Here is a 23787-nt window from a genome sequence, read left to right as displayed (position 1 = left end):
TATAAGTAAATAGAAATCTATGAAACTTTAACACAAGGTTTATGACCACAAAAGGAAGGCTGGGATTGATTTTGGGAGTTTTGGTCCCAACATTTTAGGAATTAGGGGCCAAAAGGGTCCAAAATTAAACTTTGTTTGATTTTAACAAAAATTGAATTCTTGGGGTTCTTTGATATGCTGAATCTAAACATGTACTTAGATTTTTGATTGTGGCCCCAGTTTTCAAGTTGGTCCAAATTGGGGTCCAAAATTAAACTTTGTTTGATTTCAACAAAAATTTAATATGTGGGGTTCTTCAATATGCTGAATCATACCATGTATTTAGATTTTCAATATTTGGGCCCGGTTATCAAATTGGTCCACATTGAGGTCTTAAGGGTCTAAAATTGAACATTATTTGATTTTATCAAAAACTGAATTCTTGGGGTTCTATGATATGCTGAATCTAACCATGAATTTAGATTTTGGACATTGGACCATAATAGGTAAATGTCCAATTTAAAATTTTTATAAGTTTTTAAGTTTAAGTTCTTAGACCACATTCATTCTGTGTCAGAAACCTATGTTTTGTCAACTTTTTAATCACAATCCAAATTCAGAGCTGTATCAAGTTTAAATGTTGTGTCCATACTTGCCCCAACTGTTCAGGGTTCAACCTCTGCGTCTCATAAAGCTGCACCCTGCGGAGCATCTGGTTAGCAATGAGAGGAAAAAATTTCATAATGGTCTGTGTACCCAATTTGTAAAATCTATGGTGTAGACAAGCCATTTCTTTTCTTCTTCACTATTGATACCTTGAAAAGATAATTTTTTCAAAGCTTTTGTTTTCAATATTTCAAAATTAGAATGGACAGAAATAGGCCACTCAATGTGAGCAGGTGCCAATCACTCCCAAGCTATATATAGCATATGAAAAGCTCTTGAAAATAAAAAAAATTAAAGTCAAGAACATATTTGTTTAAAAAAAAATAATTGTGGCCTTGATTTCTTTGAACTATAAATATATACGTCATTTTCTGTATTCTGAGAAAAAAATTGAAAGCCAGTCAAATAATAAATTGATTATAAATCATTGATTGAATTATCAATAGTTCTCTGCAATTTTCAAAAGCCTTGTAAACATTTGATTTAATAAGAAATAAGCTTGAGGATAAGTAAAAGTTTACATATCACATCCTCTTGAAGAAATTCAAACAGAAACAGACCTAATACCAAATGTCATGGAGGCTAAACATATATACACTTTAGACTTCAGATATATAAACAATGGGTTGTGTTGGAAATATAAACTTAAGTATGTGTATGTGTCTGTTAGTACAATTCTCTTTTGCCTTTCAACTTTGACATTTTGAAAAAAGAATAAGTCTTTGAAAAAAATACTATTTTCAAAATATTTTGGTATAAGGGGTTGCTAAATTGTACCAGAAATTTAGCAATAACTTTGCCTCTTATTATATCCCTGCTCTGTAGGAGAGGAGTTATACCAGTTTTCCGCTGTCCCAATGTGACCTAGATCAAACCAAAGTTCTTTTATAGCATATTCCTATGTCTATAAAAAAAAAGGCCTACATATGTCTCAGTGGCGGATCCAGGGGGAGGGTTCAACGATCAATGCATTTGAATGGGGACATATAGTTGGAACCCCCCTTTGTCCTGGGTTGGGAACACCCCCCCCTCCCTTTTTTTAAATGGCTGGATCCGCCTCTGTGTCTACTAATGAAATTTCTGTCTTTCCTTTTCAAATCTGTTAGTTTTTCGAAGATAAAGTATAAGATTTGAGTTTGGTAAGGTTTATTTAATTTTCACCATGACACAATGTAAATGCAAATTTACAGTTTACATAACTTGAAATTTTTGGAAATACTTGGGATTTTGTACCCCGGAATAGAGTACATGTAGTATATATTAGATGTGGTAGAACCTTTTGGAAATTTGGGTCATAAATGGTCTTCATACTTCATACTTTATTTGGCCTTTTAACTTTTTATGTTCCCGCCTTAGTGAACGGGGCATTAAGTTTGACCCTTGTCTATTTGTAAATCTGTTTGTCCTGAAATTGGTTTCTGTTCTTTAACTTTAGTTTGCCTTAACCAAATGTTATGAAACTTATACACAATGCTTATATGACCACAAAACTCAGATTTTAGTTGTGTCACTTTTACTGTTTTAGAGTTATGCTTCTTTGCAATTAATGAAAAAATTGCTGAATTTTACATTTCCTTTCTCTAACCTAAGTTTGCCTCAACCAATTTTGTGAAACATACCGGACAGTATACACAATGCTTTTTAACACAAAAAGGTCAAGTTATTAAATTCTTTTGATTCAAGTGTCACTGATGAGTGTTTTTTAGACGAAATATATGTCTGGCATACACAATTTTTAGACTGTTATCTACATGTATTTATTAATGCTAGTGCTGACTGTAATGCTATCAGGCAGTAGAAATGTTTCAAAATTTTCAAAATTTTAATTTTTCAATTCCTAGAAAAATGTTGACTGTGTCATTAAAAATACATTCTTTTATTATTAATTTATGTTTTTAGGTCATGATGTTATCAGACTATATTTATTGTCGAGCCTGCAACTTTTGTTGCAGAAAGCTCGACATAGGGATAGTAATCCGGCGGCGGCGGCGGTGTTAGCTAACTTTTTTAAAGCTTTATATTTTAGAAGGTGGAAGACCTGGATGCTTCATACTTTGTATATAGATGCCTCATGTTACGAAGTTTCCGTCAGTCACATGTCAAATGTCCTTGACTTCATTTTCATGGTTCAGTGACCACTTGAAAAAAAAGTTCAGATTTTTTGTAATGTTGAAATCTCTCTTATTATAAGTAATAGGATAATTATATTTGGTATGTGCGTACCTTGCAAGGTCCTCATGCCCGTCAGACAGTTTTCACTTGACCTCGACCTCATTTCATGGATCAGTGAACAAGGTTAAGTTTTGGTGGTCAAGTCCATATCTCAGATACTATACGCAATAGGGCTAGTATATTCGGTGTATGGAAGGACTGTAAGGTGTACATGTCCAACTGGCAGGTGTCATCTGACCTTGACCTCATTTTCATGGTTCAGTGGTTATAGTTAAGTTTTTGTGTGTTTGGTGGGTTTTTCTCATACTTTATGCAATAGATCTACTATATTTGTTGTATGGAATAATTGTAAGGTGTACATGTCTAGCGGGCAGATGTCATCTGACCTTGACCTCATTTACATGGTTGAGTGGTCAAAGTTAAGTTTTTGAGTTTTGGTCTTTTTATCTAATACTATATGCCATAGGTCAACTATATTTGGTGTATGGAAATATTTTATGATCTATATGTCAGTCGCGTAGGTTTTATTTGACCTCAACTTCATTTTCACGGTTCATTGCTCAGTGTTAAGTTTTTGTGTTTTGGTCTTTTTTTCTTAAACTATAAGTATTAGGTCAACTATATTTGTTGTATGGAAGCATTGTTAGCTGTACATGTGTGCCTGGCATGGTTCATCTAACCTTGACCTCATTTTCATGGTTCATTGGTCAATGTTTAGTTATCTTGGTTAATGTTAAGTTTATAAGACAGTTGTAATAAAGCTTTATACTTAGGACTATCAACATAATATCAATGATTAGTAAAGAAGGCGAGACATTTCAGCGTGTGCACTCTTGTATGAAGGAAGGGATGTATTTACTTTAAGTAGTATTATTATTATCCTCTTTAAAGCCTTTAAAATACTTCAGTTTTCATATATCTATTTGAGGTCGTAACTTGAGGCTTACAAGAAATTTAAGAAGTGATATAGAGAATATTCTACTCAAATATGATGTATTTTATTTTAAGAAGGATTACTCTTAACACTTTTCCCACAATTTGAATTTTTTCAATATGTAACATTTTAAATCTTTTAGAAGATTTTAATCTGGGTTCAAATAATGAGGGGGTTTAATGATAACTGTGTCAGTATATTTATAAACTAGACCTAAGAATATTCTTTTATCTGTTCTATCTTGACCACAACCCTCTCAAAGTGGGAGGACAAAAATTATTGGAAAAAAATGTCAAGTTTAGTTTGATAATAGGTTTACTGTATGTTTTCTGGTAAAGAACAAATTAAATGTTACGGTACTTTTGTCTTTTGATCTACAAATTGGTATATAATGTCAAAAAATTAATATTTTTTTTAGAAAAGTAAATATTATATGGTCAAATAATGAGTTTATAATTATAGTATGAAAAGTATAATCTAGATATAGTTTTCCTTTAAACAAATATAGTTAGTACTCACTTCCATTTCACATTACAAATCAGTAAACATTTAATTACGAGATATTGAGAATAATTTTAATGGGAAAATTTTGAACAATATGCAGGTTAACCATACACAACAGAATATAACAGCCAATACTATAAAATCAATGCCTCCTTCTGCAGTGGGGAAAATTGACAACTTTGTTGCCATAGCAACCACTACACATTGAGAAAAAAATCAAACTCAGGTGAACAAGTCTCTGTATATTTTGATGATAACATGTGAAAACATAATAGAAGATTATTAGTTTTGTTCTGATAATTAATAGAACTAGTCATTAGTTTAGTGTTTCGATAATTAATAGAATCGGTCATTAGTTTGGCGATAGCTTCATTCATCATTTAAGCTATTATTTATAAGTATTATTGTCATGTAAGATTTTCATTAAGCTAAATTGAATAAAAATGTTGCTTGCTTTAAGGTATTTTTATACGACCGCAAAAATTTTAATTTTTTGTCGTATATTGCTATCACGTTGGCGTCGTCGTCTGCGTCGTCGTCGTCGTCGTCCGAATACTTTTAGTTTTCGCACTCTAACTTTAGTAAAAGTGAATAGAAATCTATGAAATTTTAACACAAGGTTTATGACCACAAAAGGAAGGTTGGGATTGATTTTGGGAGTTTTGGTCCCAACATTTTAGGAATTAGGGGCCAAAAAGGGCCCAAATAAGCATTTTCTTGGTTTTCGCACTATAACTTTAGTTTAAGTAAATAGAAATCTATGAAATTTTGACACAAGGTTTATGACCACAAAAGGAAGGTTGGGATTGATTTTGGGAGTTTTGGTTCAAACAGTTTAGGAATTAGGGGCCCAAAAAGGGCCCAAATAAGCATTATTCTTGGTTTTTTTTGCACAATAACTTTAGTATAAGTAAATAGAAATCAATGAAATTTAAACACAAGGTTTATGACCACAAAAGGAAGGTTGGGATTGATCTTGGGAGTTGAGGTCTGAACAGTTTAGGAATTAGGGGCCAAAAAGGGGCCCAAGTAAGCATTATTCTTGGTTTTCGCACCATAACTTTAGTATAAGTAAATAGAAATCTATGAAATCTAAACACAAGGTTTATGACCACTAAAGGAAGGTTGGGTTTGATTTTGGGAGTTTTGGTCCCAACAGTTTAGGAATAAGGGGCCCAAAGGGTCCAAAATTGAACTTTGTTTGATTTCATCAAAAATTGAATAATTGGGGTTCTTTGATATGCTGAATCTAACTGTGTATGTAGATTCTTAATTTTTGGTCCCGTTTTCAAATTGGTCTACATTAAGGTCCAAAGGGTCCAAAATTAAACTTAGTTTGATTTTGACAAAAATTGAATCCTTGGGGTTCTTTGATATGCTGAATCTAAAAATGTACTTAGATTTTTGATTATTGATTATTGGCCCAGTTTTCAAGTTGGTCCAAATCGGGGTCCAAAATTAAACTTTGTTTGATTTCATCAAAAATTGAATAATTGGGGTTCTTTGATATGCCAAATCTAACTGTGTATTTAGATTCTTAATTTTAGTCCTTTTTTTCAAATTGGTCTACATTAAAGTCCAAAGGGTCCAAAATTAAACTAAGTTTGATTTTAACAAAAATTGAATTCTTGGGCTTTTTTGATATGCTGAATCTAAACATGTACTTATATTTTTGATTATGGGCCCAGTTTTCAAGTTGGTTCAAATCCGGATCCAAAATTATTATATTAAGTATTGTGCAATAGCAAGAAATTTTCAATTGCACAGTATGCAGCAATAACAAGAAATCTTCAATTGCACAGTATTGTGCAATAGCAAGAAATTTTTAATTGCACAGTATTGCGCAATAGCAAGAAATCTTCAATTGCACAATATTGTGCAATAGCAAATATTTTCAATTGCACAGTATTGCGCAATAGCAAGAAATATTTAATTGCACAATATTGTGCAATAGCAAGAAATTTTCAATTGATTGGAGTTATCTTTCTTTGTCCAGAATAATAGTTGAATCAACTTAAATCATTGTTTTATACAATATACAATGTATATTCACTTTTACTACCAACTGATAAATTAAAACAATCTTTACCATTCAGTGATAACAAGCACCTTTTGTTACATTTTAATATTTTATGATGTATTTAAATGATTAGTTATTGTTGCAAACTCCATTAGAAATTTGAATTGAGATCAGTTTTGGAAAAAGGGAAAGGGGGATGTGAAAAAAAGGGGGGGGGGGGTTAAATTTTTCTCATTTCAGATTTCATAAATAAAAAGAAAATTTCTTCAAACATTTTTTTGAGAGGATTAATATTCAACAGCATAGTGAATTGCTCAAAGGCAAAAAAAATATTTTAAGTTCATTAGACCACATTCATTCTGTGTCCGAAACCTATGCTGTGTCAACTATTTAATCACAATCCAAATTTAGAGCTGAATCCAGCTTGAATGTTGTGTCCATACTTGCCCCAACCGTTCAGGGTTCAACCACTGCGGTCGTATAAAGCTGCGCCCTGCGGAGCATCTGGTTATTCAATTTAGTTAGAATTAAACCGGATATATTGCTATGGATCTATTTACCGAAATATGTTGCATCTTGTGAAATAGCAGAGAAATATTGAAGTCATGTTTTAATTAAGATTTAGTAGAGTTATTCTTATTTTTTTTTCAACTGAAAATTTCAGTCTGTCATAATTTTTTACAGGTTTTGAGAGCTGGTCTGGTTAATACATTGTTGAGGATGTTTTAATTAATCTTTCTATAAAATAACTTCATATTAATTCTTTTAATATGGAAGTGAAGATTTTAGCTCATAGATATGTTAAAAGTGATGGTTTTGAAATTTATGTGGACCAACAATGAACTGATCACTGGTTTGATTTGATTGGCTATTAAAGTCACACCCATAAATGGTTCTTCTTTCTATAATAAAAATATCAGGTTTACAGACTTTGTTCTTGGACAACACCTGTGTGACATAACTCTTCAGGTGTAAAAACAAATCTCAATTATGTACTTTATCCTAAGCTGTTACATGTATTTTTTAGGCTATTCTGTATAAGGGGGTAAAAAAAAAAAGGCCCCTCCCAAAAAAAACAAAAAGCAAAAACCAGCACACTTTAATAAACCAAATTAACTCTAAATGAACCACCACATCTGCACTTTAGATATAAGAAAAGCTTAAGGGCAATTGGCAATATGAGTTGGGTTAGTCAAAATAAAAAATAAAAAAGTGAAAACTGTAATTAACAAAATTGATTAACATAATTAAGTAACTTGGATTGGCATATAAAGTCTCACACCTATAGATGGTTCTTCTTTTTATGATGGAAAATATAAGATTTACAGATCTAGACAACACCTGTTCAGCCTAATCCTTCAAGTCTATAACAAATCTCAAATTTGTGGTTAAACCTCCTAAGCTGTCAGTGGAATTTTTATAGGCTAGACAGTTTAAATAAGTGGGTCAGTCAATAAAAAAAAACAAAAAAAAACCCATTATAAACCATAATTAATTCAAAATCGGCCATCTCTCCCATCTTTATAAAGAAAAAGAGTTGAGTCAGACAAAATGTTTGAAAACAGTGACAACTGTAGTTGACAAAATAAAGGGAACCCTCCCCTCCACCTCCCCCAGAAAAAAAACAAAGGAAGTATAAAATATATCAGAAACCTAATTTTGTGTTTCTTCCAAAAGTGCCAATAAAAGTTAAAGGTGTACCTTTTGAGGCATACATTTGGTGATTTGGTTGAATTGAAAAAAAATGAATAAGGCTGTTAGTTTTCTCATTTGAATTGTTTAACATTGTCTTATCGGGGCCTTTTATAGCTGACTGCGGTATGGGCTTTACTCATTGTTGAAGGCCATACAGTGACCTATAGTTGTTAATGTCTGTGTCATTTTGGTCTTTTGTGGATAGTTGTCTCATTGGCAATCATACCACATCTTCTTTTTTATATTGTACAATAAAAGAGGGTTTAAAGAAGAAGCCTCTGTTATTTAATAGAGGTCTATTGAACTCACAACTCCCTAAATTGTGAAAAAAATATATCAATCAAGCACCAAACTAACCCTAAACAACAATATATATTAGTTTTTACATTTTCCTTTTTCAGTCTGATGCAAAGTTAGTTTTAGATGTGATAGCACGTATGGAAGATACTGAACCATTTTCAGAGGAACTTCTAGCTGCCATGAAAAGATTATGGGCAGACACTGGTGTACAAGAATGTTTTGGGAGATCAAATGAATACCAATTAAATGATTCAGCAAAATAGTAAGTTTTTACAGTCAAAAATTTGTTAGTGCAGTACCATCAAAGTAAAAAACAAGTACAAATTACAGTGTAACCTGTGTTATCCAACACACTGGGAGACCAGAAAAAAATGTCATATTAAGCAGAGTGTCAGAATACTCAGGTTTTTTCTGCAAGGATAGGAATATTTTGGTACCATGAAAATGTGTCGTTTAAAGTTGGATGTTGGAATAAGCAGGTGTGGGATAAGGCAGGTTACACTGTACTGTAAATCCAGAAATTATTAGGAGGTTTAATCAATGGAAAAAATGTGAATGGTTGAGTTATGCAATGATAAGAACTTGCATTCTGCCGTCATATCTGATATATACATCTACAAGCAGCTTTTCATTAAATTGCAATAATAAATCTCACATTTTTGTCCATTTTGCAAAAATTGCATCATATCTGAATTTACAGTACCAGCTTTAGTTCATTGACTTTTCTTCTCAACTTAGGCCAAATTAAATAGTATGTGTGGTTCCAGTTACATCTAAAAAAAAAAGTTAGGGTATGTAGGGATTTTTTTTTGTTTTATGTTTCTTTTTACATTGAGTCTATGGGAGCAACATTCTGACTTAAACATTGCCTAATGAAAAATGACAAAATTCATCTTTTGGGTAAGCTATTATTAACAATATAAGTAGGATGGGTAGGATAACTGGAACCACACATATATTTTTATTTGGCCTTATAATGACCATATAATGACCTGATAATAATTCTTTAGGCATGGGGCTATATTGCAATCACATTGCCTGTCATTCCATTTGTCTGTCTGTTATTTCATCTGTCCATTTGTCCAACAGATATTTTTCTCACACTTTCCTCAGAAACTCCATTACATAATTACTTCATATTTGATTAACAGCTTGACAGTGATGAGAAGTAATGTGTTAGCACATTTCTGTAATATTACTGAACAGAATGACTTTCATATTTTATCAGTACCTCAACAGTGATGTAACATGATTGCATATTTTGGATCTGTCAAAATACCTTCCCTGTACTTCATGTTTTCCCATACTTAGAATTCTAAATTGGGGTGTTATGCTTAGTTGGACCACACCTTCCCAACATTGGGTTGACAGGCTGGTTACAACAGTTGATCTACCATTCTCACCCCTCTCATTACTTTAAAACTTAACAAATTTCATGTTTGTCCAGTAGTAAACTAATTGTAATTGTGTCCTTGTCCCAGTTTACTGGCTTTCTGTCTGTCTGTCTGTCCATCACACATTTAAGAGCATGGATATCTAGAGAAATCTCCGACTAGTTACAAGTTGTAGCTTTTTGATATATATAAATGTTAACAAATTTCATCTACTTATGCTATGACACTTTCAGGTCCTTCGATATCCAACTTCCTGTTTGCTTAAAAACTTGCATTTTTTAGAAATTTCTGTCCCATTTTAGTCAACAAAATTGAATTAGGGTATAACTAGTGAGAAAAAGCTCATAGTTCATCTTAAAATATTTAGTTTGACCATGTACTTGTTATTGTGCTAAATTGTGTATGAAGTGCTGCCACGCCTTGAAAATTCAAAATATTAACAGACCTCACAGTGTAACTGTTTCTCAGCCTCATTATAAATATGACAATTGCCAGACAATATATTACCATATAAGGTTAAAACTACTAGAAAAAAAAAATGAAAAAAAGTTCTTGTTTCATTTCCCATGATAGGATTTCATATTGGAAGGATCGGTCAAATTGCAATATGTGTGGATGTCATTTACAAATGATAAACAATAAAGATATATATGGGGTGACAATTGTAAGCAAATTCAGGCATGGGTCCAGCCATTTTGAGAAGGGAAAAAAGGGGGTAACCATGAAATTGGATGTAACCATGAAATGTAATTGTAATAAAAAAAATAAAAGGGGGGGGGGGGGGGGTGTCCAACACCTGGATCCACCAATCAATCTAAAAGTAGATTAAACTGATGTTGAATAAAATGACCTAAAAGCTGTTAAAAAGCATCATATTGAACATAAATGTTTATATATATATATGTGGGAAATACTATCAATAAACATATGGCTTATTAATTCTAATACCTGCAAATTATGCAAAGTCAGCAGTTTTCACAAATAGGTTAGTAAACTCCCGCCCCCTTTATGATGCATGCCAGAAACTGCAGGTAGCTCAGAACAATCACATTAGATGGAATTATATTTAATAATCCCAAGAGTAAACTTATTTATGCTACATGAATACATAACCAATATTCTGCCCACATATTTATTAAAAAATAATATTTTACTTCATACAGACCAAAGATTATACACAAATGCAATTATTGATTTAATTACCGTATTTATAACTTGTTTACTAATCAATTCCCCCATTAGAGATACAGGAAAACATCATGAGTCATTTTCTCTACTAAAAATATGCACTGTTCAAACAGAACTTCTATCGCTTTGCTATAAATATCAAAGTTCAAGCTGCTTTAAGAAGATATGTGTGCCAAAAAGTACATACAATTATTCAAGTATTTCTCCTCCAAAGATTTGAAGGTAGATTTCACACTCAATACGTTGATTACTGATTCTAAGATGTACAATCAGATAAACATAATTACACCAAACAAATAAACGGTTTTGTGACTTTGGTATGTTAGATAGACACATACTGATCAAGACATTCAGCAATGGAAGATAAATGAATGGTGTACATTCTTATGATTCCCAGAAGGAGATGATGTGCACCTTAGACATATCTTAAAATGTATACTAGTTTATGGTACTTCTGTCATGTCTGTAAATATAGACAAAGCAATTTCCTGTTGGAACTCCTTTTACAGCTAAAACTGTATCCTTTCACTATGAAATTTGGTAAAAATCATATCTTGGCATGGGAAGTTCATATTTTCAACATTCATATGCCTTGAATATGTAAGTGTTTTAACTTATATTTAAATTCTGTGCTAACCCTCTCTTTACTTTTGAGTCTTCCTCAGAACTCAATTTGTCTGCTATCCAACAGTATTTATACTGGTAAAATTCCCAGGATGAGTCGCTATAAAATGAAACATGGAGATCATTCATCATGTACACAAAACGAAATATCTATGAATATCTATAGTTATCTCCCCTAAAAAGGCATGGTTTATGAATCGGCTGTATTTAAAAGTGGAACCTTTGAAAAAAGGTCACAATTCTAGCTTAATTTTTTCACAATTTATACATTATTTTTAAAATAATCCAAAGAAAAGAAGGAGTCCAACCTCTAGAACATCCCCTTTCTTGATCTTACAATAAAGCCTCATGCAGACATGAGAGCTGATGTGAATTTTTAACACTTCCTGTTCAGGACAGAAGTCTAATAAATTATTGATGGGAATGAATTTGTATACTTCTGCATATTGCATATTAAAACCATTCTTAATCATGTTTATTTATGACCTGCCTGGTTTGCAGACTATGATATTCGACCCATTCTTCCACCCACTTAATGTACAGAGGAGTATATCATTACAAGAATTAAACAGTTTAATTTGATGCATATAAGAAGATGTGCAGTTTCAGAAAACAAAATTATTTAAGAACAGAATAATAAATATCTGGTCACTTTGGGATTGGTGAACTGAAACCCAATAGGAGTTTGCTCTGATATTTGTGTAGGCAGCCAATGTTTTACGCAGAATATTGAAAATTACGCAGTCTTTGTTGTTTTTACATAATACTATATTATCTATGAGATATTAGAATTGTTAATTTTATTATTGACAAAGTATCAATTCAAAAATAGCAACAACTGTTCCTGATTTGATGCATGTATAAGTCTGTTTAGCCTTAAGATGTCAAATTCAAAGATGTTCCTTATCCCCTTCCTCACTGCACCCAAAAAACAATGATTGGTGAATTGTAATCATTATTTCTTGATAGTACAATAGTTTTCATGGATAGAAATGTTGGAAATTATATCTAGAATTTGAAATAAGGCATTTGATATTCTATCAAATAAAATGTTAAAAAATGTGCATTTGTTCTATCTAAAGTAAAAGAGGGACGAAAGATACCAAGGGACAGTCAAACTCATAAATCTAAAACAAACTGACAACGCCATGGCTAAAAATGAAAAAAGACAAACAAACAACAGCACACATGACACAACATAGAAATCTAAAGAATAAATAACACAAACCCCACCAAAAAACTAATTGTCTCCCTTTCAACAGTTAGTGAATGAAATACTGATTGATTATCCCGCCTGATGGTTGCATAAGTCTACCATTTGAAACACCTAAATCTTTTACATAATTTCTTGCAACTATTCCAATTTTGTTTTATTTTAATAAGAGCTTTTTTAAAGAAAGTATTACCTTCTCCCACCAAATTTCTATTGGAAAATGTTGAAAAGTAAAATTAACAAAAATACCAAACTCCAAGCAAAATTCAAAATTCAAAGTCCCTTATAACAAATGGCAAAATCTAAAGCTCAAACACTTCAAATGAAGGGAAAACAACTGTCATGTTCCTGACTTGGTACAGGCATTTGCTTGTGTAGAAAATGGCAGCTTAAACCTTGTTGCATAGCCAGCTAAAATTTAACTGTAATGTTGTCTAAGCTTCAGAGTTATGTATGCCATTTAGACAATTACATGTATCCATAATAACCAAAGGAGAAACATGTGAACATTTGGTTGTCACTGCAATATAAGACAAGGTGACCTTTGTATATATTGAGCTTCAAAGTGCATAGGTAACACTACAGAGGATCAAGGAGTGATTTTTTTCTGATTTAAAAGGTTCAATTTGCTTATTAGACTCACATTATAGAAAGGGGTCTCATTGGGGGGTTCTGATCCCGGATCCCGCTTACTGTTTTGTCAGATTCCTGTATCCAGCTTACACTATGTACGTAAGCAATTCTCATTTTTTGGTAATTTCCTGTGTCCCGCTAGACTTATTTCCCGTTTTCACGGCATAATGATTTGACTTTCAAGTGTCACCTTTACTAAAAATCGGCAATCCTGTGTCACGCTTAGACCCCAATGAGACCCACTAAAAAGTGACAACATGACAAACATGTAATTCTTTTAATATAAATTTTCTGTAATTTCAGGTGCAAAATTAAGGCTATTCTTTGATATAATCATGAACTTTCAACTTTGTTTTTTCCAGCTTTTTAGATGATTTAGATCGTTTAGGAGCTAAAGATTATATGCCAACAGAACAAGACATATTACGAACTAGAGTAAAGACAACTGGAATAGTAGAAGTACACTTTTCATTTAAGAATTTAAATTTCAAGTAAGTATTTTATATATGGTGGCGCCCTCCTGGTTTTTATACATGCTTATGAGGGCAATACAAACTCCAAAACTGATGAAAATAAGTAGCATGGAACCATGTTGTAAAATATTCATACTATTATTCCATTACTCTTAGAACTATTGTAAGATTGTCAAATATAAATGTGGTCAGCAAAATAATAAGAAATAGAAGAAGATATTGGGTATATTTCAGAAAGAAACCCCCCAGAGAAGATCTAGGGTTTATATTATGTTGATTTTACAGGAATGTGGGTTCATTTTCTTATCCATAGTATACAAGATACATGAAAACTTCGGAGAAAATTTTTTTTTTTGTAGTTTTTCTTTAAGATTTAAGTGTTAGGTGTATGATAGACCTTTAGCATGGGGGTACAATGTTATGACAGCAATCCAACAACAAAGGGCACAAGTTTTTTTAGCATATTTAAGGAAATGTGTTGTTTAAAAATTATAATAAGGATATTTTTGTTGCTCTTGTTATGTGATCTAATTGTAACATTCTATCTTTCACACAGGATAATGTTTAAATACAGTAGTCTATCAAACTCACACATAAGAGTTTTATCTTATATTTGGGGTTAGGTTGAAGTAGGTATGACTTCACCTGAAGTATTACAACCATGGAGGTTAATGAACATTCGTCTGCAATACCTTCAAAAATAGTTTATTAAATTCAAAGTATTTCAAATTTTTGTAAAGTACATTTTTTATTGCGTGTATTATTTGCAAAAATATCTATCTTAATTTCCTTCTGACTGTTTTCATCAAAGTCTGTGTGAAGATATAGAATTCTTAGTAACAAGTGCCTTCCTGTTTATACAAATTTTTGTAATATCATAATTGATTTTTCGTATAAATAGATTTCCATGGCAAACAGTAATTCGTCAGGCATAATTAGAAATGACCAATAAAGTATTGATATACATCAACTGGTTATTTGAACATGTGATGTATTTTAACATCAATTTATCGGAATATATTACAATGTATTAGTTATCTTATAATTTATTGAATTTTTTCGGGAAAATACGATAATGAAATCGATTTTTGTTGATGACATCATCGTTGGTTTTTGTTCAAACCTCTGAGCTATATCTCTGGGGAATCTATCTTTCTGAAAATTATTCTTATCTTTTTGTCAAGGGTTTTACAATGTTGCATTATTAATATTGATCATTGTCTGTGTTCATAACTTGGATGACATTAATTGTTATGCCCAGCGAAGAAATTTAGGTCAGTCTATCGCTGTAGGCTCCTGGGGCCTGCAATTTTACCTGAATGTTGCATTTAAGTAAAATAATGTGATTTGCCTACTAAATTTGATAGAAATTTAGTTCTTTGGCAGTACAGTTTTTGAAATACATGTATTGGAGAAGAACAAATATGCTTTTGGTCCAATTTCAATTTTCAGAGTTTTTTTTACAGCCATTCACAATATGATAAACAATGAATTACATTGATTCAAACATTTAAGCCTAACATATTCTATTTGAATTCAGGTCCACAGCTTGAAGGCAAGTTGACAGCTTACACTTAATAATTACACATATGGAGTACTGGATGACACTCTTAATTAATTCTGTGTACTGTAAATTTAGAAATTGTTGCAAGATTTTTTTTAATACAAATCATGCAACTGGGTGAGGTGCCCAATAATGAAAGGTTGCATTGTGGTATATGTACATATATCTGTATGCAGATTTTCCTGAAATAGAAATAATTGATCTAACATTATTTGATCATTTTTCAAAAAGAATTCAATAATAGATTCATGCAATAATTTCGAACTTACCGTTTCAGAATCTAATGCATTCTGGGTAATATTTTCAAAAGCTCGCACCAAAACATTGTGATTTTTTTTAAAACGTTCTAAAAATGGAAATTCAACTAATGACATAACGTTATTCTCATTTTTGCGTATGAACAATGAGATTACCCATAGTCCTTTAGATTCTGAAAGGCGTATTTACAGTATCTGTTTTTCTCTCTCACTCTTCCACATACACTCAACACATGTACTGGTTTGATGATGTCATGGTAGAAGGACCAGGCTGTTTTGGAGGAAATAAACATATTTGTATAAGTTTCTTTTCCCTTTTACAGATTATTTGATGTAGGAGGACAGAGATCAGAAAGGAAGAAATGGATACATTGTTTTGAAGATGTAACAGCCATTATATTTTGTGTAGCAATGAGTGAATACGACCAAGTACTACATGAAGATGAAACTACAGTAAGTTAATTCTTTTAAATCAATGATGCTCATCTATTCACTTACTTATTTTCAAAATGTCAATTCCCCATGGCAGAGTCCAAAGAATTTAGAGAATATTTAAAAAAAATCTTTACACAAAAGTAAAAAATTGAAAAAAGATATGCCTCCTATGTTAAAAGAGCATGACATGAAACCACTTATTTTGATTCCAACAGAATTTTTTTTTTCGTTTCAAGACAACCTTCAGACATGTTTGAAATGCATCCAATATGATTTTATGAAGCAAAACATTCTTAAACAACAGGTGTTTCATGAATTTAAGTGAACAAATGCATATAAACTTACTATTTTAAAGATTTTTTAAAATTTCATTGCAAGAAACTCCCACAGAAATGTTCATTTTTGCCTCGTGCATTGCAAACTCAATTAAAACATCTTGCATGTGTCAATCTTTTGTATGATTAGAACATTGCTTCATTTACAAAGAAATGTTAAGCATAAAGAGCTGAGTCAAGTAAGACAGGCTCATTGATGACAGATAAATTAATGCATCACAAAGCATAAACTTATTTTGATCATAGGAATGTGACTTGATTCTTAAATAGTATTTAAGTTAGACTTAGTTGCATGCATGCTACAGGTGTTTTTGACTCTGTTTGAAAATGGTGACTGTTAATCAGTACTGCTAACATGTTTGAAAAGATATTTCTGTGTTTTGTCTATCACTAAACTGTATTTTGTCTATCATTAAACTGTGTTTTGTTTCTTTTCCAGAATCGAATGCAAGAAAGTCTAAAACTGTTTGATTCTATTTGTAACAACAAATGGTTTACCGACACATCTATTATATTATTTCTTAACAAGAAAGATCTCTTTGAAGAAAAGATTAAGAAATCATCATTGACAATTTGTTTCCCTGAATATACAGGTATGTATAAACCATTCTCAAATATCCATATAATTAATCTGTACAAAAGAAATGACAGAAAAAAGTGGAATCTGATTTTTTATATCGAAAAGTAGATTTATGGTATATTAATTCAAGAAACAATCGTGTTATATTGCACACATTTGAAAAACACAAAACAACAGATCAGCACTGTAATTGCTGTTTTTCTTCTCAAAGTCAAAGTTAGGCCTTGCACGTTGAGCGATAGATAACACATTACAAGTTCAACCAGTTAGCATGGAATTTTTTGGTAGATAATGGGTAAAATATCTTGGAAAAATGGCAGAAGTTGCTTAATAATCTCATTGTAAAAACAGAAATATCTCATACATGAAAACAAACTTAGGCCACATGGATGTATTTGTTAGAAAACTTGGCAAGAAATAATGTATGAATAGGCAAATAATTGTACAACACTTATAACTCTAATTTGTTGTGAAGTATCTATAGACTAAATTCTTGACTGAGAAACCTTTATATATAAATAGACCAGCCTTTGTTGGAAACCTTTATATATAAATAGACCAGCCTTTGTTGGAAACCTTTATATATAAATAGACCAGCCTTTGTTGGAAACCTTTATATATAAATAGACCAGCCTTTGTTGGAAACCTTTATATATAAATAGACCAGCCTTTGTTGGAAACCTTTATATATAAATAGACCAGCCTTTGTTGGAAACCTTTATATATAAATAGACCAGCCTTTGTTGGAAACCTGGGTGTTTCAGAAATCAAAGGTATTAAGTACATTGAATGCCTGGTTTATAATCTTTGTTGAATGCAGATTTAACAGTTTTGTAATTTTCCTCAAACTTTTAGTCTTGATGAAAGATATTCCTTGTGTATCTGAGTATTGTGCATAGAAATCATATCATATGTATTTTACAGGTAATCAAACATACGAGGAGGCAGCTGCTTATATCCAGGCACAGTTTGAAGCTAAGAACAAAAGTTCAACGAAAGAAATCTACTGTCATCAAACTTGTGCAACTGATACGCAGAACGTCCAGTTTGTCTTTGATGCTGTTACCGATGTAATCATAGCCAACAATCTACGTGGATGTGGCTTGTATTAGTCTTGGGCTGTCGAGCGTTTGTATGTGATTTGTATTTCTACGTGCATTGTGAGAATCAATGTGACCATGACATTAGTAAACAAATTGACAAACAATCATAATTTGCAAAGTTCCGAAGTACTGTGTAACCGTCTGAAATATTAAATGTGTTATAACTGTGCAATTATGAAATAGTTTATCACCAAGAAATACCTACACAGTGATTATTTATGTTAAACACTAGAATGTGACTGCTCATGAAGAGATGTGGTGTAACACAGAAAGGTTGAGGCCAAGCCAAATAATCAGGACTAGAATTTTTTTTTTAGAAAAAAAAAATGGATTGTTTTCTGGTCTTGACATCGAAAGTGAAAGTAGTATGATGAAAAGAAATGGAGGAAATATGAAATAAACCATTTCTATATTGTTGTCACTTGCTAAATCACAGTACTACAGATATTTCATGATATAAATGTTTTTTCTTTTCATTTTGCCTTGAAAATACCGTGCATTTTTATGTTAGTAATTCACATACATTTGTCATCAAACATCTGATGTAATTCTCTGTACTACCTATAATATATTAAGTAATCTGTATTTCGATGTGATAAATATAGAATATTGATAATACTTGGGGGAAATTCCCTTTTTATGCTTTGGTGGATTTCAGAATTCATATTCATTTACCGTTGTTCCAGAAGCCACACCTCCTTATATATGCAGAATACATTTACTGTAATGTGACATTTATGATTGACTAAATATAGATCACCAATATCATCATTTGTGAATTCTAAAGTCCACCAGGAATGAGAGAGATAAATGGACAATGTTTATCCTTTAGAGCTCTTATATAATATATACTGCAATTATTTGTCACAAGTCTGGTATTAATCTATTTATGACTTGTGAAATTCTGTAAAGAGCTCAAATATTCTGTCTCAGTTTTTCTTTTTAAACAATTCCATTTAAAAGTGCTAGGGTAAGGAAAAAGATTAATATTTAGTTGTCAAGATTTGTTTTGTTTTGTAAATGGCATAGTAATATATAATCAGAAAGATGTATTAGAAGTAACATATTTTCATGATTGTACCTCTCTGATATCTACCGTTTCATGTTTCAATGGAACGTACATGTACTTTTGTTATTTTATATAATAGCAGCATTTAGCAATCCCATAATGCAGTATTCGGTTATTCAAAGAGTGCCAGTCCACTCTTCAACTATTCACATCAGGTCGAAATCACTGCTGTCATCAATTTCAGGATCTTATTGTTACCCAAACTAGCAAACATGGTACAAATTGAAATATCATATATAGATTGTCTGGTATATGTTGAGGTTTTTCAGTTTTCATATTTTGTGTTTTATACATGCCAAAATTTGATTTAACTTTTTATATTTTTTTCTGTTGTATTTATCAATAGAAAACCAATAGTTTACATTCTATTTTTTTCTAATTAAAATTATTTCTTGAGGATAACGTCTTTTTTTTCTAAGTATTTTACATTTAGTTCTTATTCATTATACACTGTAGAATTAATACATTTTATTACCATGACTACAGAAATATGGATAGCAAGTGTCTTTTTGTCTCAATGATCATAATGACAAACAGAACATTTTTATGCATTTTTCCTTTTTCAGTGCATGAGAAATATGTAATTTATTAAACAGGAGATATTAAAAAGGGAAGGGATCGTGCAATTTCTGGGAGGATTTCACCAATTTTCACAGCTTCAAATTATAATAAAGGTAGTATTATTTATGTATATTGTAGTCAGTTAAGTTAAACACATCAGTGTGTGATATAGATATTACAATATTGTTGGAATTATTTATAAAGATTATATGTGATCATGATGCATGTGAAATCTGAGTGCCTGAGAAGCTTGATGTTCAATTTTCTAGTTTCTGTGAATGTTTGTGCTATTTATGGAAAGATGACATTTTTGAGATATTGTGTATATTTGTGGATAAATAGTTCCTTTTAAATGTAGAACATTACTGGGAAATTTGTAGCATTTTTTTTTTTCGGACAGTGGCTACCTTAATTAACCAGCATTTTTCAATAGTCATTATCTGGTCTTGCTTGTAACTTGAAGTTCTGTATAACTTATCATAGTAGAAAAAGTAAATAACTTCAGTTGCATGATAAGTACATGTATATAAGTTTAGAGCTATGAGAAATCACAAGTTTATTGTACCAATAACAGAACTTTTTGCCTGTTATAAACCAAGCGGAGATATAGTTTTTGTAGATTGGATTATCATTATAAACATTCAATTTATCCAGTTTTCAATTGATTTGTGTCAGTAACTTCTGTAAAAAAAAACCTGACCCAAAAATATAGAGCTAGGTGATTTTCAGTTAACGAAACATTGTGAAATTATCCTTTGTAAAAAAAAATAAAATCCACCACTTTACATAAACATTATGCTTTCAAAAAAGCTGTGGAAACCTGTAAACTTTGAACTGGTGTGGTAGAGTCATCTTCATACATGCTGACAACGTTTCTAGGAAACTTAACAAATATATTTTGACCAAAAAAAGACATCAGAAGTTTTTATGCTATTATGTGGACAATTTTTTGCATCTTGTTAACAATTAAAAATTAAATAAACCTTTTTTTCTTATGTGATGCGTTAACTCAAAATGAAAAATTACTTTTCAGTGATTATAAGATTGCAGTGGGAGCAAAATTTCCTTTGTAATTGCACTATATAATAAAAATTCAGTAATGATTTTATTTCAAATATTTAAAGTAAGCCATACTAATGGATCATTATTGTACTTAATACTTGTATTTGTATTAACAGCAAAATGAAAAAAAAAGAAGAAAGCTTTGCTTTTATCATAATAACTTTAGATTTGGGACCATTTAGTAATCAAAATAATCATATTTTCTATGCGAATGGTCCAAATTTCCCAAATATGCTTAATTTCTTTGAAAAAAATAGCATTTTTCAAAAGTAGAGTGAATCTCAATTTTCCATTATTTCTTGATTTTCATCCTGCTTGAAAATGGAAACAGCTAAATATATACTAGGTTTAAAACAGTTAATATTTGTAGCGTGTTGAACAAACAAAGGAAAAAAATATTGCTTTGTGCTTGAGGTATTCTAAATGGGATTTCCTGTGATGTTTTGTAGAAATATTGTGTGTATTATGACATTAAAAAATCGTGTGTTTATTCAAATTGTGATGACAGTTGCTTAAAAGTAACAATGCTTAAAGAATTTGTTTCATTAAATAAATAATGGCCATTTACTAAAAAAATGGGAAGGCATAAAAGCTAAAGAAGTAGAGTACAGCACTATTACATTTAATATTTGACAGTAATCTATTCAACATGAGTTAACTATGCTCAGAAACTGTTGGATATTTTAAATTCTGTACAGTTAGTTGTGTGTATGGATACTTGTCAATCGCAGATAGATTTCACTGCAACATTGATTACTCTTTAAGTCAAGAAAATTATAACCAGAAATTGTTTTAAGATTTTGTATTCCCTGGATACTGATAACTTGCAGAATTTTGAAAAAAATATTTGTTGTTTATTTTTTATTCTGTGTGTGCTCAGCCAGTTTATTACCATCTTACAAAAATAAAACAGAATAAATTCTAAATGACTTTTATTAAACAGAATTCTGTAAAGTTTTTCAGTCCAATTGATAATTATTTCATTTTTTTTTTTAATGTTAATTAAAAAATATTTTGAACAATGGAATATGTAATAGCTATTAATTTTGCAACTTGTTGCATATTTCTATAAAATGAGGATTTTAAACCAAAAATATCATTGTTTTCAGACAAAAAAAATAGGTCTGAATTGAATTACACTTAACAAAACATTTGACCATATCTTGGCATATAAGTATAAATATTAAAACAATTAACTGTTGTGAAAGTTGCAAAATTACAATATTGTCTTAAAATTAATAGCACTATGTTTGTTTTTAATATAAATATATATATATACATATACATATTCATGTGTTTAGGGAGATGATAAAAGATTTGAATTGAATGCCGACTATTTTTAGACTAACACTTTTAGTTCATGTTTTTTATTTTATTAGGCAAATGGTTTTGTTGAACATATCGTACGTTTTGTATTGCAGATTTTCATTTCAATTTTTTTAACTGTTTATTTGTATTACTTGCGTTTTGTCATATTGTAATAATGTGATACTTAAAACATGCTACACATATAACGGTACGTCTTTCTTTTTTTGCCGTGGATAGTATTTATACATCTAAAGATGCATAGATGAATTCTTAAATGGCCCTCTAAATTGTGTAATCTTTTGAAAAGGGAAACAGTTTTTTTTTCAAGTATGCTACATCCTACAACTAAGGCTGGTGATAAATTTTAAGAAGAATTTTACGAGAGAAAATGTGTTTCAGAGAGGCTAACTTTTTTAAGGGATGCAGAGTTGTGAAAATGGCAGATTAACTTATAAAATAAGATTGACAGTTTACAGTTGAAATTGAGCATTATTAAAATAATTTCCAGGATTTCATACCTAAGTTTTTTTTTAAATTTGAAAACTTAAATTTATACATTTATGTATTGTATACCTCCTTTTTCTCAAATATGTTTTGAAACAACCAAGAGTTAATCTTTGCTTACCAAAATTAAGACGAAGGTTAAAAGACAGAACATGATTATATTCAGCTTTACTTGATAACGTTTACATACATTCAGTATACTTTTGCTTTAAGACTATGAATGGACAAATCTGCTCTATAAGTTAGGTAAACATAGTTTCCATTAAATCTCAGCTTTACAAGTATTTTAGCCACTACCTATTTCAAATTAAGTGATTGCCGATTAATTGAAGTTAATCAGATATATTCTTTTGCTTTGATGTGAGATATGTATAAATATTTTCACATGTTGAAAAAGATATCAATTAAAACGTATAGACAAATATTTGAATCTACGTTAAAGAGATAATTTTGTGATGTTGTACAAAAATAAAGAAATGCTATATAACACAAATTTCTGCTTTTTTCTATTTTCTATTATGTATCATTTGACTCTTTCTTGTTACTGACATGTGCAATAACTTATTTTCTCTCTAGTCAATGTTAATAAATGTCACAATATTGCTTCTGTGTTGTTTTATATCATAAAAAAAAGGGGGAGAGAAAATAAAAAGTGGAGCAATAAAAAAACTTAAATTGGGAAGAAACAATGCTATGACCCCCAAAAAATAATGGATAGAGAAACAAAAATCAACAAATTCTACACAAAAAAGCTAAAGAATGAACAAAATGAATTCAAATAGTTTGGGACTTGACTTTGATATTTGGAAGGAACATTTTAGTTTTGAATTCCAAAATACCAGGTACTCCAATCCTTTACATCGATTGAGAGATTGATTGGTGTTCGACCCCACTTTCAACACTATTGTGCTATATTGTGGCGGTCAGATTTTATTGGTGAAGGAAGCAGTATTACCCAGAGAGAACCTGGTGGACCAACCTTTAGTAGTTAAACTGATGATCCTAGTCAATTAAGCTGAGTATTCCTGCCCCATGTGGGATTTTAACTCACAACCTCGGTTTTGACACAGTGATACAGTAGTTGGAATACTTAGAACACTTAACCCCTCCTAAATTGGAAGAAAAACAGATAAAGTATTATGGCCTCTAGAAAGTAAAACAGTCAATAAATTGTTGGCAGAAAACTACTTTTAAAATCAAGCAAAATGTTTCAA

The 23787-nt window shown here is 31.0% G+C and overlaps 1 protein-coding gene across 2 annotated transcripts in view; it reads left to right on the top strand.

Annotated features, from left to right (window-relative positions):
- Positions 1-23176, top strand: part of LOC143080037 (guanine nucleotide-binding protein G(o) subunit alpha) — a 46139-nt gene extending 22963 nt beyond the window's left edge. For both annotated transcript variants that reach the window (XM_076255682.1, XM_076255681.1), the window contains exons 5-9: positions 8372-8532; positions 13685-13813; positions 15940-16069; positions 16826-16979; positions 17891-23176. In XM_076255682.1, the coding sequence (XP_076111797.1) occupies positions 8372-8532; positions 13685-13813; positions 15940-16069; positions 16826-16979; positions 17891-18078 (762 nt within the window). In that variant the 3' untranslated portion in view covers positions 18079-23176. The remainder of the gene's footprint in view (positions 1-8371; positions 8533-13684; positions 13814-15939; positions 16070-16825; positions 16980-17890) is intronic.
- The last annotated feature ends 611 nt before the right edge of the window (positions 23177-23787 follow it).

Source organism: Mytilus galloprovincialis, chromosome 6 (genome assembly GCF_965363235.1).
Source record: "Mytilus galloprovincialis chromosome 6, xbMytGall1.hap1.1, whole genome shotgun sequence".
NCBI classification, from domain to species: Eukaryota; Metazoa; Mollusca; class Bivalvia; order Mytilida; family Mytilidae; genus Mytilus; species Mytilus galloprovincialis.
The sequence above is the reverse complement of the archived record's forward strand: the minus strand, read 5'-3'. Positions and strand labels throughout refer to the sequence as shown.